Source organism: Cervus canadensis, chromosome 21, assembly GCF_019320065.1.
Source record: "Cervus canadensis isolate Bull #8, Minnesota chromosome 21, ASM1932006v1, whole genome shotgun sequence".
Lineage (NCBI taxonomy): Eukaryota > Metazoa > Chordata > Mammalia > Artiodactyla > Cervidae > Cervus > Cervus canadensis.
This window is the reverse complement of record NC_057406.1, coordinates 19,263,090-19,281,007: the sequence shown is the minus strand read 5'-3', so window position 1 is coordinate 19,281,007 and position 17,918 is coordinate 19,263,090. Positions and strand designations below refer to the sequence as shown.

The 17,918-nt window shown below is 36.2% G+C and overlaps 1 protein-coding gene across 1 annotated transcript; it reads left to right on the top strand.

Moving 5' to 3' along the window:
- Positions 1 to 4,318: 4,318 nt before the first annotated feature.
- Positions 4,319 to 17,827, top strand: CLEC2A (C-type lectin domain family 2 member A). The gene is made up of 6 exons (XM_043441141.1): positions 4,319 to 4,438; positions 7,106 to 7,285; positions 9,463 to 9,531; positions 11,532 to 11,707; positions 14,436 to 14,539; positions 16,430 to 17,827. The coding sequence occupies exons 2-6, from the start codon at positions 7,225 to 7,227 to the stop codon at positions 16,545 to 16,547; spliced, it is 528 nt and encodes a 175-aa protein (XP_043297076.1). The 5' UTR covers positions 4,319 to 4,438; positions 7,106 to 7,224; the 3' UTR covers positions 16,548 to 17,827.
- Positions 17,828 to 17,918: the final 91 nt, after the last annotated feature.

Sequence of the window (17,918 nt, the reverse complement as noted above, 5' to 3'; positions counted from 1 at the left end):
CTCAGATGTCTCCTTCTTTCTTCTGGCATCCCTCAGTAATCTCCCTCATTTTTTCAAATTTCTTTTAGAAATTTTCTTATTTGTTTTATGTTTCCCTTGAAATGAAAATGTTAGTCACTCAGTCGTGTCCAACTCTGAGACCTCATTGACTGTTGCCTGCCAGGCTCCTCTGTCCATGGAATTCTTCAGGCAAGAATACTGGAGTGGGTGGCCGTTCCTTTCTCCAGGGGATCTTCTGGATCCAGGGATTGAAACGGTCACCCACATTGCGGGCATTTTCTTTATCATATGAGCCATCAGGGAAGCCCATGTTTCCCTTAGTAAGTCTCTTTATTTCTGACAGAATTTTTTCATAATTGCCCTCTTTCTCTTAGGTTTTCTTCTCATATGGCCTTTCTTTCAGAATTCTTTTAGAAATCATCTTCTTTTGTCAGAATTCCCTTCAAAAACTACCTTTTTTTCTGTCTGGTTTTCCTCTGATATAGCCTTCTTCTTTCAGGTTTCCTTTAGAAATCTCCTTTTTTCTCTCATGGTTTCCTCAGAGATATCTTTTCTGTCAGGTTTCCCCCAGGTATCATCTTTTTTTTCTGTCATGTTTTCCTCAGAAATCTTCTTTCTGTCAGGTTTTCTTAGAAATATCTTTGTTTCTTTCTTGTTAAAATAGTGCAGAAAAAAGGTGAATTATACAAGAAGGCAAACAGAGAGAAAATGGAAAAAAGGTACCAGAAGACATGGGTTCCAGGCTCAACATATCTATATTTAGTTTATTGAATGATCTTAGGCCAGTCGCTTGATTTTTCTGAATTTTAATTTTGTTATCAGCATTTCTAATACCTGTTGCATAAATATAATTTTGTAATGTAAGTATAATAATACAGATAAAAGAGCTTTGTAAATTGTAGATCACTGACTAAATGTTTCTGGTTGTTGGTCACTATCACCTTTGAAATCAGTAAGAACTGTCCCAAGAAAAGAAAGCTGTGTGTAAAGATAAATGTAAACGGATTTGTACTTAGAAGACTGAGAAACAACCATAAGATCTAAAGGAGCAAGCTAGATTTGTTTTACCCATACAGAATACCTTGTATTTACATAATTCTTAAAAAGGAGTTATATGAAAATCTTTTAAGATTTATTGTTTAAAAAGAAGGTGCAGAATAATATATGTTAATATTTGTATAAAAATATAAACACCGCTATGTGAACATATGTGTATAAATTATGTGTGTGTGTTAATCTCTCATTGTGTCTGACTCTTTGCACCCCGTGGACTATAGCCCGCCAGGCTCCTTTGTCCATGGGATTTTCCAGGCAAGAATACTGGCGCGGGTAGCCATTCCTTTCTTCAGGGGACCTTCTTAACCCAAGGATTGAACCCAGGTCTCCTGCACTGCAGGCAGATTCTTTATTGTCTGAGCCATCAGGGAACCCCATGTGTGAACCCCATATATATATGTATATATATGACATCTGAGTATATATATCTTCCTCTGACATTTACTGAGCCTCAGGCCAGAGAACAAACTGAGGTTCACATATCCTATTTTTAAATGGACTGACATGCTTAAGGAGGCAAGGTACATGTCCACACACGTGCCAGTCTTTGTGCCAGTGTGGTTGTATCCATTTATTCTTGTTCTCTGATACATCTATCGTACATTTTATTTCTACATATGTTATATACCACACAATAAATTACTATTGTTTTTAAAAAAATAATAAATAAATAAACATACACATTTATAATTCAAGCTAACAGAATTTTCTATGCCCTATCCTCCTATCTGGACAAAAATAGCTTCAGAACCACATCATTGAAAAATATGTAAAAAGATCATAGGAGTGATGAGTGTGTGATTTCTATTATTTTCTTTGATTACACTCAAGATATACTCAAGAAACTCAATATATACTTCTCACAGAGAACAAAAAATATACCTTAAATGTGCTGTTTAAATTTTACAGGTGACCACTGAATACACACAGATACAAAAGTATATGTGTGTGTGTGTGTGTGTGGGTGTAGATATGAATCAGGTAAGAAGAAGTAGGGCTGCTATTTTTCTCAGGATTTTTGTTGATAATCCTCAGTTATCAATAAGAAACTTAAAAGATAGTGTCTATAAAAATAATATAAACATATTTTTGATAGTTGTTTTTGGAACCACCAGAAAAACCACAAACAGTAATATAACTTCATCCTTTTATTTCTTATTAAGAAAATTTATTTTAAACACCAGTTATTACATTAACAAATATTTTGAAAATTCTTTTTTTAAGGCAAAACAAATGACCAGTCTTTTAGATACCCTATAGTAAATAACAGGCTTTCTGTTGGTGCATTTTTTATTGTGAAAGGTTGGAAGTTGCCATTCCAACATAAGCCAACCCAGATAGTATGGCATGGGATTATTCACTAACCAATAATAAAATACAGAGCAGAAGCCCTCAAGGTCAACCAGAAGACTCCAAAATAGGCTAGGTATATTTAAATTCTGTAGCAGATAGAGGTTAAATAAAGCTATGTGTGTGAATTATTGAAGAAAAATAACATAGCTCTAAAGAAGTTTGGATATAGGTGTGAAATCAATGCTCACTGAGAATCTGTAATGTAGAAAACAGTCTCACCATCTTTGTTTCTGGATATCCCATGAACATACTCCCCAGGTGGAAAAGTAGAGTCACTAGTTTGATGTCACCCCAGAAGCTGAAGTGGGTCAAATAACCTGTATTTTTAAAGTGTGACCAGGTAATGACAGCATTCTGACAAGTTACCAGGCCCTAGTAATATGGATACATGTGAGTATTTTGTTGTCTCTGTCACTTTTAAGAAAAACAACAATGGTGATTGCAAGGCAAAATGTGGGGTGATTTAATACAAGTCCCCAACCTCCAGGATCTAATGCCCAGTGATGTGAAGTGGAGCTGATGTAGTAACAATAGAAATAAAAGTACGCAATACATGGGATGTACTTGAATCATCTTGAAACCAATCCCCACCCTCCGCCCCCGTTCATGGAAAAATTGTCTTCCAGGAAACCTGTCCCTGTTGCCTAAAAGGTTGGGTATTTAAGAGACATGTAAGTTAGACTGTGAGGGAACACATAAGGGGAGAAGAGTCCCTAAAGGTCACCCCAGGCTCATATGCCCACTCTGCAGCCAGTGTACTTTTTAATGTCATTTTACTTAATAACCTTTCAAACAGAATGGTGAAGCCATGTGTTTAGGAAAGGCATGTGTTTCTACAGAAGCAGTGAAAGAATACCCATGAAGGGAGTTCATCTAACTTTCCAGGGGTCAAAAAAAAAAAAAAAAAAGCAATTGTAAACCCAAAATTAGAATCAGGTCAATCCAATTCCATAAGTGGCTCCTTCCAAAAATTCACCAGACATGGACCAACCACACCAAAGGTACCCAAGCCTCTAGCATGATTGAGCAAAACTTAGGGGATGGTCACTGGTCCTTGTATATAAGCTTGTCAATTCCACAGAAATGAACAGAGTACTGGCTCTACACAGCAAACAAAAGGTATGCACAGATTTTTGGTTGTCATGATTGCATGTATTTCAATATATTAAAACCTGGAGAGTAATGCTGACTAACAATGAAAATGAATCAGTGATATAATGGACATAAAGATGTAACATTCTTTAAACATAATATAGCTTCATACATAAAATTATTCGCAAAGAATAGTTTTATTTTAGCTCACATAAATGCTGTGATTCATAAGCAGATTCCAAAGTAACACAAAATATACCAGAATATGTGTGTATAGATAGATAGAGAGAAATATGTTTGACATGAACATTATGAGCATTGTCCCTATAGTGTCTCATCTGATCGTTGTATCATTTCTACAAGATTAGTACAATTTTTCTCTCAATTTTACAAAACAGACAATTGAGCAAGAGCATTTAGGTAACTTTCTCAAAGTCACACAAATAATAAATGTGTTTGAATCTATACAGACTTAAGGTGTGTGTATAATTATTATTAATGACTGGCGTATAGGTTTTCTATAAAAATGAGAAATGAGAGACCATTCCAAAAATAGCATGAAGTGCTATACAAGACAAATACTACTTTCTATGTGTTCCACTCAAGATGTTTTTCTTGTTAAGAGAACAAAGTTTTTTCACTAATTTCATGATGTTCCTTGCTTGTGGATGAGTCAATTTTCTGATTTCTGAACTAACAAGTTTGTCTACATTCATATCTGATTTAAATCAGTAGTGACAGTTTATTTGGATTGCAAGAGCCTATTTTGATCATCAGTTGTTTCAATTCTATCTTGTTAGTCAAGCTCAGTGTTTTTTATAAGTGATGTATACAAAGATCTCGGTTTTCTCCTATTGATCTGGATTAACTACCACCTTTGCAAGTATTATTCTGGAGCTACACATCGGCAGGCATGACAGCTGGATACACACGACAGGTAAGTTGCATAGAGTGGATGAGACTAAAAGGAAGAGAAATAAAAATAAAATACAAGAGAGCCTCAAAATGCTAACTTCCTTACTTAAGGAGGAAAACTGCTAAAGGAAGTGAGGTGGTATGGTAGGGGTGAAAGTACTGTTGCAAAATAACAGAAGGTTTGGGAGAACATGTAGAGTTTTATATCTGCAAGAGAGGGCATACATAAGCTTGTGTGTATATAAAGATACTCAGAGTTGAATTTTGTGGCATGTGTATTATATTCCAATACAAAAGATTTTTGACATGTGCTTTTACAGAAATGAAAGAGGTTGTTTACTACAGTTTTGCCCCATCCTGTAATCAAGATATTTTCCCCCTGATTCAAGTGGCACAGCCTGAGAATGGGTAGAAATAGCTAATGTCTCACTAAAGTAAATGAAGATGCTTTTAAATGACTAATCTTAACTCTGGTTGACTTTAAGAATCATTAGGCATCTAGCATCTTCTGTTGTTTTCCCAACACCACCTTAATATTATGGAAAATAGAAGTAGAGAGGAGTGTAGGAGGGAGTCTCAAGAGGGAGGGGAATATATGTATATATTTGGATGATTCATAATATTGTACAGCAGAAATTAACATAACATTGTACTCCAATTATATTTCAATTAAAACAAAAGAACTAGAAGTAGAGAAAGCCTGAAGGTGGCTTAAGGATGCATAATGAGATCAAAAAGAGCTTTTAAAGAAGTATAAGGATTGACTGAACCTAACAAAGCTATATTTTAGTGCCTGAAATATGAACAAACAATTGACAACAACAAGGCACAAAAACAGAACAAAACAAAACCCCACCATGCACGACAATTCATGGTTTATGTTAGACAAAAATGAGTGAATTGTGTGCCAAAGGACTGGAATAGGCAACCTATAAAACTTCCAAGATAAAGACAGTGAAAGGAAAAAGTAAAAGTTTGATATGAATTGCAGATAACAGTTGAAACCACTGATATAAATTCCAGTGCTGGCTACTCTATAACTCTCTTAATAAATAAATCTGATCATCTTAAAAGTTAGAGAGACTTCAGCAGTCACTTAACAAAACTTGTCTAATGTGATATTCCCAACCACAACATTCCTAGCAGTTTGTACTAGAAGATCTTCAGTGATGACAATACTTCTGCCTTTCAAGTCTATCTATCTCAATTTAGACAAATTTTAACTAGAAGTGTCTTTCTTTAGTGAATGGATATAATGTCACTCATGATTAATTTAAAAGTGTTTAAAGTGCTTACACATATGCATAGAGTAAACTTAGATCTCCAAAAGAGTTTCCAGCAGTCCCTCATGGAATGTTCTCTAAGCTATGAACTAGAAGAAAATAAATTCAAACGAGAATACAAAAGAAGTGGGACAGGAAAACAGCTCAAGAGCAAAAGGACAAAAAATATTGAGTGTACATAAGTGCTTTTTATACCTTAGAGGACCTTAAATATTATCTCTCTGAGCATTTGTTTCTGCATTTATAAAATGAAGATAATTAATCCTGTGTTATAGCTATTGTTATAAGGAATAAATAGGACAGAATCTATGAAGAACATTTAATTTATTGTCGGATAAAATATTGAATTCTTGGTAAAGGGTAACTACACACATATACACACACCTGTGTTTTGGGGTGTGCATGTGAATGGACAGATGGATGGATAGATGGGTGTATACATGACAGATAGAAAGGTACAAATAGATTACAGTAATAAATGCAAAAAATTGACAATCAGAAGCTTATATCTACCTTCACATCATTAGAAATTCCCTTTCACCACTGGTAACCAATAGTGTATTCCCTTTCTGTGAATCTGCATCTTCTTTTTTCAAATTAATTAATTTATTTGTCTGCATCAGGTCTTAGTTGCAACATGCGGAATCTTGTTATCTTTTGTACAATCTTTGTAGTACACAAATTGTCTAGTTGTGGAGTGTGAACTTAGTTGCTCTGTGGCATGTGAGATCTTAGCTCCCTGACCAGGAATCAAATCCATGTCCCCTGCATTGCAAGGCCATTCTTAACCACTGGGCCACCAGGGAAGTCTTTGTGTCTTTTTTTGTGTCAAGATCCAGAAGACCCTGAGGTTGTTGCCTGCCCTCTATTGGATAAAGTCAAGTCCTGGGGTTAGTGCAGAACTACCTGCAGGTGGAGCAGCCCTGGAGTCTGGTTGCAGGGCCCAGGGATCCCAGATCTGGTGTCAGGCTGCTGGGGAGCCGGTGCTGGTTCCTGTCACGGTTGGGTACATGGTCTGGCCTGGGGTGTCCTAAAGCTTGTGTTGGCCTGCTAGTGGTCAGGGCTGAGGTTCAGCTGATCCCAGGGCATGGTCTGGCCTGCTATGGACAGGCTGGTTTTACAGGCTGTCTGACTGGTTTTCTCACCTCTGGAGTTTGCCCCCTAGTGGGTAAGGCTAACTCAGAACCCAGAGTAGGCTCCTTGGAGAGCAAGATCACTGGTAGGTGAAACTGGGTCCTGGGGCCCTCCTGTGGGCAAAGCCAACCATGGCCACAGGCTACTGTGGGCTCAGAAGAACTTTATGCAGCCTACCGCCTGTCTTCTTATGGGTGGGGCTAGGTGGCCCCACCCAGCAAGGGGCATGACCTGAAGCCTGCCATTACTGGCATCTACTTTCTGTGGAGCAGGGCCAGGTCTTGGTGCCAAAGAACTAGAGGGAAGATTCCAGGATGACTTCATCCTACACCAGCGTTTACCTGCTAAAAGAAGCTCCCAGTGTGGAAGTCAGTGGCTTCCACCAGTGTCCATGTCTCCAAGGAGAGATTCAGGCCCTCTCAGACTGTACAGAAGATGCTCCAAGACAGAAGGTGGGTCTGGCTCAGGCTCCTATCAAATTTCTGCTTTTGCTCTGGGTCCCGAAGTGTGCGAGATTCTGTGTGTGCCCTTTAAGAGTGACGGCTCTATTTCCCCAGTCCTGTGAGACTCCTAAAATTAAACCCCGCTGAGCTTCAGAGCCAAATATTCTGTGTGCCCATCTTTCAGGTTCAGGATCCCTGGGCTGAGGGCCCTGAGGAGCCTGAGGGACTCTCACTTCTGTGGGAGAACCTCTGCAATATAATTACTCTCCAGTTTGTGAATTACCCGCACGGGGCAAACGGGACTTGACTAAACTGTGAGTTCATCCCTCTTACCCATCTCTCTATGGTTCTTTCTTTATATCCTTAGTTATAGAAGATATTTTCTGGTAGGTTTCAGTCTTTTTCATTTATGGTTGTTCAGCAGGTAGCTGTGATTTTGATCTGCCTGTGAGTGGTGGTGACCTCAAGGTGTTCCTACTCCGCCATCTTAAACCATCTCTCTTTTATATGTTCAATTTATGCAGCACTTTTATGACATTCAATAATGAAATGTTATAGATTTAGGATTAAGAACAAGAAAAGGTGCTCACTCCTTGGTACCTTTCAACCTAGCAGAGCTCTAGCTTTTGTCAGTGATACAAGAAAATTAAAGGAAATAAATGTTGATTCTGTTGGTGTTTCTTTTTATGTAATCATACTGTCTGAAATCATTGCAGGTACATCTCTTCCATTAAAATCCTTTTCCCTTTTATTGTGATCATGAAACTGAAGGAAACAAAATATTTCATCTCAAAATTTGCCTTTTGATATAAAAATGACTTTGAGTTGGAGGCATGTAGAAACCAGTAAACAGCAAGGAAAATTCATTGTACCTGCCCTTGTTTCTGCCCAAAGACAGGATACAAATTCTCTCATTTATTCTATTAATTTCTCCCCACATATTTGCCTTCTCACAGTTGGCCGCTCTTGAAAATCAAAAACTGCTTTTTCTGTCCTCTCATTTTTCTAGAAATGTATTGTCCTTTGTGGAAGATGCTCTGTTAGCTGGGGTTCTAAGCTATTGCTTTAAATTACTGTTCATGTAAGTTTTTCCCAAGTGGTGTGCATCACAGTCATTAATAAACTGTTTTTCTCTTATTAATCTGTCTTTTTGTTAAAAAAAAAAAAAAAAGCCAGCTGAAAACCCAAGATGGGTATAGTTAAAGTTTTGCTTCCCCTACAAAACCTAAAAGCTTCATTTTCAATCACTAGGTCTGTGGTACAACTCTGAAAAGAGACAGAATGTGTGACATCTTTTTAATTTTTTTCTTCAAAATTTTTTTTCTGATATTAAATGTGTGTGTGCATGTGTGTACACAATCTTCCCAGATTGTTTTTACATCTGCTAATGATATGACAGAGGATCAAATGGTTGGATGGAGTCACTGACTCAATGGACATGAGTTTGAGCAAGCTCTGGGGGTTGGTGGTGGATGGACAGGGAAGCCTGGCGTGCTGCAGCCCGTGGGGTCACAAAGAGTCAGACACGACTGAACGACTGAACTGAATAATGTGTCAGGCATGGGGATCTTAGTCATTAATAGAATTATTACTGTTTGTTCCTAATGTCCTAACATTTCCACGAGTGCTAAATTCCCTCTCCTTTCTAATTCATTCTGCTCAGTACAAATGACTGCTTTTAGCTTAACATGCTTTTGCTCAAAGACATTAAACTTCTGCCCTTTATTGCTTACCAAATTAAAAAAAATTATCTTACATTTCAATTCTTCTGTCATACATACTTATGACTTTCTTTTCTTCCCTATCTTTGTTTTGGTTGATTCATATTTCTTTCGTAGCCATTTGTCTGATTATGGCCCTTTTGTTGATTCTGATGCTTTGATTCTGATCTCCCACTCACACTATTTCCACCTTAGGGATAACCTTGTTTTTCTTTCTTCCTTCCATCAAATCTAAGTAATCTCCTCACCCCCCACTGCCAATCTGAGCAGTTATAACAATCACTGGCACTTATCTTCTTTGTATTAGTACTTTGTAAGGCCGGTATATCTTTTATTACTTTAGGATGTAGATGTGTTTAGTGAAAGTTTCTTGACTGATCATTATGGCAGAGGAATAAATGAATAATCAGTTCCCAGTCAGAATTTTCTCTGGAAATTTTATAATTTTTTTTTTTAATTTTACAGTTTACAAGTTGAAAAAATACTGGAAGATTTTTCTTATAGTGGTCTTTCTTATAGTGGTCCTTGTAACAGGTAGGTGACCTGTGAATTTCCTTTGGTTCTTTATGCAGCAGGCTATGCATTTATACCTCAAGCTTAGTCCCAAATCTCTCAACTCTGCAGTAATAAAAGGACTGTAGAGACTTGACCTCAGGTTCCTACTAGCTTGGCAGCTTTTGCCACCTTCCCTGGGGCTTTCCGGTAGTCCAGCTATAAACAATCTGCCTACAATGCAGGAGATGCAGGTTTGATCCCTGGGTTGGGAAGATCCCTTGGAGGAGGACATGGCAGCCCACTCCAGTATTCTTGCTGGGAAAATCCCATGAACAGAGAAAGCTGACTATTATAGTTCTTTGGGGTCACAAAGAGTCAGACGTGACTGAGGTGACTGAGCACACATGTACCACCTTCCTTGCATCTCTTAAAAATACTCTCAGAACTTAGTCATCTTGACTTCGTAAGATTTTTTGATCTTTGAATAAAATAATCCTAAATTCTCAGATAACCCTCAGACAGCAACAGCAATAACTGTTTAATTGAGGGTATTTTTGTGAACTAAAGAGCTAATGTTAAATATACTATATTTATTATTATATTTTTTATATTGAATTCACACAAGACTGTGAAATAGTTATGAAATTCATTCACACCCAAAGAAATAGCAACCAGAGTGAATTAGTCGCTTTTTACAAATAATAAGTTCCAGGGCCAACCAGAATTGAGATTCTTTTCTGTTGGCTAAATTCCAGTTCTGTAGCTTCTGATATTTTAACTACCATACAATATTGTCTCCATAATTGCAGTCTTTCTTTAATTTCTTTTGGATCAAGAATGAGTTATATTACTAATAGTTGCTCTATGAAATGCTTGCTTATTTCTATTATGTTAAAAGAAAAAGGAAAATATGGATCTAGGGATTTACTTCAAGATTTTCTCTGCTGGAGTAAATTTGCAAAGATGAAGATGTTTAAATTTTTTTCTGGATATTATGGGTCTATTTTGTGAAAAATATCCAAAGGTAGATTTTAATTTCTGACTTGTGGCCTCCAGAACTTGATTTTCCATCTGCAAGTTTGGCTGAATTTAGCTCTGAAATTAAATTAACACTTAATATTCGTGAGTCTCATTTTCTTTCTTTTTGTCATTCACAAAAGTACTGATATTATTCCTGCTTATAACCTCTTCTGTCATTATAAAGTTCTGAGAGTGCAATACTAATTCTATTTAAACATCTGAAAATTAAATATTTAGAGGGAAGAGTTTCTCTAAGACATATTTACGTTCATTTATTCACTAAAAAGGTAAAATTGAAATGACGTATTTTATTACCTGTTTGTGGTAGTCTGGATCCAATTGTGAGTATTACAGAAGAGAAAAAGTCAGGAGTTTGGAGTTGGCTCTACATTTAAACATTTACTTGACACTGTACCCATTAATTAGCTTTAAGCATTTGGAGGGACAGGACTTTATCTAACCTAATTACTCAGCACCTCACTAAAATCTGGAAACAGTAAATTCTCAAAACATAGGATAGAGAAATAAAATCATCATTATTCCAGCTTCTTCCTTATTATTTTCCAGGCACTAAATATTGGTGACGTAGAACCAATATTTGATTCATTCAGATTTCCATGATTCATTGTCCTTCATGGTGAATTTCACTTCTTTAGCTCATATGTCCTCCCCTGCTGTTAACCTTTCCATTTTTCTTACATTGGTCCTTGACACTGTTTATATTTATGTCTCTTCCTTGGTTGCTACATCTGCTGCATAATTTTTGGTAGGATGTCAATATAGACCATGAGAAGTTTGCAGTTCTGCTTCTCAAAATAGAAGCCAGGAAAATAGAATAAAGTCTAGACTTCTCAACCACTGAATGGTCTTCCTTATGGACAACAGAGGAATTGAATTCATCTATCACTCCATGAGTGAAGTTAGCTTTCAGGTTTCAAACCATGGCAGTAAAAAATAAAATTGATACACCAGAATGAGTATAAACACTTTGTAACTGCTTTTATTCATTTTTTTTTCAGTATTATATTTCAGTTTTTCAAAAAGTACCAAAGCTATGGAATGTTCAGAGGAGTGGATTGGAGTAAGAAGGAAGTGCTTCTATTTTTCTAATGATACCAGAAATTGGACAGCCAGTAAAAGATTTTGCAGTTCACAGGGATCAGAACTTGCTCAGATTGATACACCAGAGGAGATGGTAAGAAAAGGAAAAAGTTTTCAATTATTTCAAAGCTTAATTTTGTACAAAGAGAGGATAAAAATGATAAAAGCTAATACTCCATGATTATGTCAAAAAATTCCTCTACCCTTCTATGTTCTTCTGGCTGATCTAAGAATTAAACTGACATGAGACAGATTAACAGGAGAAAACCAAATTAATTATATACACATGAGGGCTTTATAAGAAAATGACTCCCAAGGACAAGTTAGGCAGTTGGGGCTTATATGAGAGAAGAAGAAAGGGGTAAAGGTTTGGAACATCAAAGTGAAAGAAAGCAATTCACATGAGATGGAAATATAAATTATTTATTTTTAATGAGCTTTTATTGGAGTATAATTGCTTTATAATGTTGTGTTAGTTTCTGCAGTACAGCAAATTGAATCAGCTATATGTATACATATATCCCCTCTTTTTAAAAAATTTCTTCCCTTTTAGGTCACCACAGAGCACTGATTCTGAGGTTCACATAAGCTATCTATCTATTATATACATATTACCAAAAATGTGTATATGTCAATCCTGATTTTCCAATTCATCCCTCCTCTCCTCTTCCCACCTTGGTATCTATATGTTTGATCTCTATGTTGAAAGGCAAATGTTTGGTGGAGACGTTTGTTTATTTATGAAGAAAAGCTATAGGTTTGTGGTTCAGTAGCAAGGAATCTGGAGTAGGCAATGGCACCCCACTCCAGTACTCTTGCCTGGAGAATCCCATGGACAGAGGAGCCTGGTAGGCTGCAGTCCATGGGGTTGCTAGGAGTCGGACATGACTGAGCGACTTCACTTTCACTTTTCACTTTCATGCATTGGAGAAGGCAATGGCAACCCACTCCAGTGTTCTTGCCTGGAGAATCCCAGGGACAGAGGAGCCTGTTGGGCTGCCGTCTATGGGGTCGCACAGAGTCAGACACGACTGACGTGACTTAGCAGCAGTAGCAGCAGCAAGGAATCAGTAGGAGAGACTGTGGAATGATAGCACTCAATATATTTTATTAGAAGAAATCATATTCTCCCAGAAATTAGATTTCTGATTATAGGAGACAATGTGCAATGGAAATTACATTGTCTCTTCTAGTTTTATTGAGATATAATTGTATAAGTTTAAGGCATAGAGCATAATGATTTGACTTACATGAAATGATTATCACAATAAATTTAGTGAACATCCATCATCTCTTGTAGATACAAAATTGAAGAAATAGAAAGTAATTTTTTTTTCTTGTGATGAGAACTCTGAGCATCTCTCTCTTAACAAATTCTATACATGAAATATAATAAGTTAATTACATGTATCATGTTGTACGTGACATTCCTAGCATTTACTTGTATCTGGAAGTTTTTACCTTTTGACCACCTTCACCCAGTCCCCCCTCCTCCCACCCCACCTCTAGTAACCACAAATCCCATCTCTTTTTCTATGAGTTTTTTAATTTGTCTTTGAACTTTAATTGACCTGTAACATATGTTAGGTCCTGTTACACAAAATAGTGATTTGATATTTCAATATTTTTCAAAATGACCACCAGGATAATTCTAGTTATGATATGTCACCATACAATATATATCACCAGATAATATCAAGTAGTTATAGTTATATTCCCCACTTTGTACATTTCATACCTATGACTCATTATTTTGCAACTGGAAGTTCAAAGCTCTTTCAACTATTTCTTTCCTCTCCCCACCCATCTCTCCACTGGCAACCACCTATTTGTTCTCTGTATCTGAGACTCTGTTTCTGTCTTCTTGTGTTTGATCATTTATTTTTTAGATTCCACATATAAGTGAAATCATACAGCAATGACATTATTATTCTGGTATCTGTTGTTGTTCAGTCACTAAGTTGTGTCTGACTTTTGCAACTCCATGGACTATAGCACACCAGGCTTCTCTGTCCTCCACTATCTCCCAGAGTTCGCTCGAATTCATGTCCGTTGAGTGGATGACGCTATCTCAAAACCTCATCCTCTGCTGCCCACTTTTCTTTTGCCTTCAAACTTTCCCAGCATCAGAATCTTTTCCAATGAGCTAGCTCTTTTCATCAAGTGGCCAAAGTATTGGAGCTTCAGCTTCAGCAACAGTATCCACTGGTATCTATTCAAAGTAGTTTCTGAGTTTTCCTATTTTAACAGTACATATACTTTCCTTTAAACACCCTCACCCCTCTATAGTTTGGGAGAGAAGACCTGTGCACAGAATAAGATGTAAGTGTTAGTTCTCTGTCACCCTTAAGAAACATGATATGCCTGTTCCTATAAAAATGCTCAGCTCCTGAATTTGTCAACCAGACATAACATCCTGTCAGTTTAGAGTCTTTGTCCTTTACTCTGTGAGAAACATCCTGGTGTTTTATGCAGTAGAACTTGTAGGAAAGGAAGTCAAATATGATTTTTTTCATCAGTTTCTCATTTGAGAGATAGAAGTTACCCTTAATGGTAATTCAAGACACAGTAGCTCAAAGAGCTTTGATGACTTGTTAGAAGTCACTCTACTACTTAGATATATTTAAGAAGTAAGAGCAAAGTGAAAATTATTCTGATAAAGCTAACCTGAACATCACCATCTGTGTTGTTTGTTGCTATGGAAGCATTAGGGCACACAAATTAGGATGTAAATCATAAAGATGGGATGTTCCAGTGAGAAGTATGTCAGCTATATGCTCTAAAATATTGAGTAATGGAGAATTCTCTGATTTGTGTGGAAGAAATTTTTGAAGAAGCATGCAGGACCTTCTATGTACTGGATTGGATTAAGCAGAAAACTAGGAGAGTCTTGGAAATGGACAAGTGGCACTACATTCAATGCTGGGTGAGTTTCAAATTTACTAGGAAAGATTCTGTTCTGGTGTTGTATAAAAACTTTAAATCAGTTTGAGTTGCATTATTGTAAATAAGTCTCTCCCTGTTTTCTATGTGTAATTGTCTTTCTCAGTTTCTACCCTGTGACATGTATCTTCTCAGATTGAAACATACCCTAGAACAACCCACCTTCCTTCTATTTCGTTATATGGCATGCAGTGAAATTTTCCATTTTTATTTTTGTTCCTTATTTCATTTTATTTTTATTGTCAGGTTCTTGCTAATAAACCCTCCTATTGCTAACTCAAATTCAACTATTCTGCAAATTCAAAGTCAAAGCACGTTTATTACTTGTACTTTTAAAATTTTTGTAAGATCTCTTTTTTTTCTTTAAAGTGTTAGAGACCATATGGAAATAACCATATTTCCAAGTTAAAAGTCTAACTTTCCAAGATTTCTGGGAGGAATATCAATGACCTCAGATAGGTGGATGATACCACTTTAATGGCAGAAAGCAAAGAAGAACTAGAGAACCTTCTTGAGGGTAAAGGAGGAGAGTGAAAAAGCTGGCTTAAAACTCAGTATTAAAAAAAAACTAAGATCATGACATCTGGTCCCATCACTTCATGGCAAATAGAAGGGGAAAAGGTGGGAGCAGTGACGGATTTCCTCTTCTTGGGCTCTAAAATCACGGTGGATGGTGACTGCAGCCATGAAATTAGAAGACGATTACCTTGGCAGGAAAACTATGACAAATCTAGACAGTATGTTAAAAAGAGAAGACATCACTTTGCTGACAAAGATCTGTATAGTAAAGGCTATGATCTTTCCAGTAGACATGTATGGACATGAGAACTGGACCATAAAGAAGGCAGAGCACAGAATTGATGCTTTCAACTGTGGTGCTGGAGAAAACTCTTGAGAGTCCCTTGGACAACAAGGATATCAAACCAGTCAGTCTTAAAGGAAATCAACCATGAGTACTCATTGGAAAGACTGATGCTGGAGCTGAAGCTCCAGTAGTTTGGCCACCTGATATGAACAGCCAACTGATTGCAAATAATTTTTATCAACTTGCTCTGTTGATGATCAATCTTTTTCTTTTTATGCAATGAGTATAATCTCTCTTGTCTTCCTGTATTTCTAAATTGGTTCCCATTTTCTATCTAGCAATTAATAATATTAAGGCAGGAAGACATGGATACAAAGTCAGGAAACAACATTCCCTCAAGAAATAGTTATATAAATAAATAATATTGCTTTTGTTGTTGTCGTCCAGTTGCCAAGTAATGTCTGACTCTTCTCGACCCCATGGACGGCGGCACGCCAGGCTTCCCTGTCCCTCACCATCTCCTGGAGTTTGCCCAAGTTCATGTCCATTGAATCATTGATGCAAATTGATAAAAATTATTATAATTAGTCTCCTTGGTTTCCATATGAGTATATTTCAAAAGTGCCAAATGAATATAAATCTTGTTTCTTACTTTCAAAACTGAACATTGGCTAAAAATATACCAGGTAATATGCTAGGCAACTGCTTTAAAAAAATTCCATATTTCACTCGATTTAGAAACACTTTCTCTCTCTCGAAAGAAATATATATAGTTAGATAAATGGAGATAGATATAAGCTCTTATTTATATCTATTATTTCTCTTTGTCTATTTATATCTCTTTCTACCTGTTGCCCTAAATAAGTTGACAGATTATGCTAATAATAATAGTCATATTAAATACCTACATTGCTTTAAAAAAACAGATATTTGGGGGGTAGAGTATTGTGATAGGTGAGTATGAAGCTCAGTGTTTTGCATAAAATGTTTCCAATTGCTCTATTCTTAATTTTATTTTTGATTAAAACTGAAAGTGGTCCCAAACTGATTTTTATTGTTTCTTTTCAGGTTTGAAATCAGTGGGAATGGACCCTTTGCTTTTTTGAATTCTGATGGAGTCCACAGTTCCAGAGGATTTGTTGATATCAAGTGGATTTGCAGCAAACCAATATCTAAAACAGAATAAATTAGGAAATCAATAAAGAATTTTGCAAGTTTTTTTAAAGTTGAAGTATAGTTGATTTACAAATGTTAGTTTCTGGCATACAGTAGAATTTTGCAAGAATTAAAGGAACTAAAAATTGTTGAAATGAATGAATGATTATATATAGAATCTTATTAATTCAAGGCACATTATTGCTCATCATGAGCACGTCAGGAAACTTCTGTTAAATAGGACCAAACAAAGTTACAGTATACAATTAGATGACATTTATTGCATTAGTAGTTACGATAAACAAATTTAAGGGGATTTATATTAATAGGTCAGCCAAGACCTACTGCTTAGTAGGTCTGCTTAAAAGTTAGAGAAATATATGTGCTTAATATGTGTAAATATTACAAGCCACTAACCATAGTAACTTTGGTTTAAAGAAATGTTACAAGAGAATCACCTATGAACAAACATGTACTTAAATAATATCTTACAAATTATGGAAAAATATTTAGGAAGGACCCTAACTCTATAAGTAATAAACACAGATACATTATCAAAGTTCTATATTAAAATCACAAGGCTTAGATTATAGAATATAAACTAGAAAAATAACATTACAAGTGAATAGAGAATAGATTATTGAAAAATATTTCCCTTTTCCAAGTAAGAACAAGGAAATAGGATGGGCTTAAGATGCAACCCTGGATGTGTCATAAAATTCAAACTCTGTAGGGTGTGGGGAAAATTATATCAAGCCCTTCTTTGTTACATTAGTTTGCCTAGGTAACTGTAACCTCTCAGTACAAGAAGGAATGAGAGTTTAGGAGAAAACATAGACACGTAGGATGGAGAAGCTGGAGAAAAAAAAAGTATCTAGGTTACAGGATAAACATACAGAAACACACAGACCAGTCTTTCTCCCATATCTTTAATGGAGGCTCACTCCTAAATTAGTTGCAGATGAAACTTTCTGATAAATGAAAAGGAGATTCTTGTGAGTCCCACCTGTAAATGTTGTTCTTGGTACTATATGTGAATGCAAATACTTGGCAAATATCAGCATGTAAGCAAGCACAGGCATATTATATCTATTCATCATTTGTCATCAAGAAAACTTGAAAATACGAAATTTAGTATTACTTATGTATTACATTTTGGCTCAGATTAAGTTCAAATTTTGCTTCATTCATAATGTTTTATTTTTGCTGTTGGTTCATGATTACAAATTAATTTCAACTGCTTCATTATTTAAAGTAATTCACTCCTTGTTTTTCTTTAAGTCACACCTATCAGGGTGAATCAATTCCTGATGGCTCAGCATGAACTACAGATAACTTTTTGATGATATTATGTCGTATCTCCTCACCTACTTAGGGGACACAAACTGTTGAATTTATTTTG

Coding starts and splice junctions, on each gene's coding strand:
- CLEC2A (XM_043441141.1), top strand. CDS start 7,225: ATGTCTCCAAGGAGAGATTCAGGCCCTCTCAGACTGTACAGAAGATGC. Junction 7,286..9,462: donor AAGATGCTCCAAGACAGAAG/GTGGGTCTGGCT, acceptor TTAATTTTACAG/TTTACAAGTTGAAAAAATAC. Junction 14,540..16,429: donor GGCACTACATTCAATGCTGG/GTGAGTTTCAAA, acceptor GTTTCTTTTCAG/GTTTGAAATCAGTGGGAATG.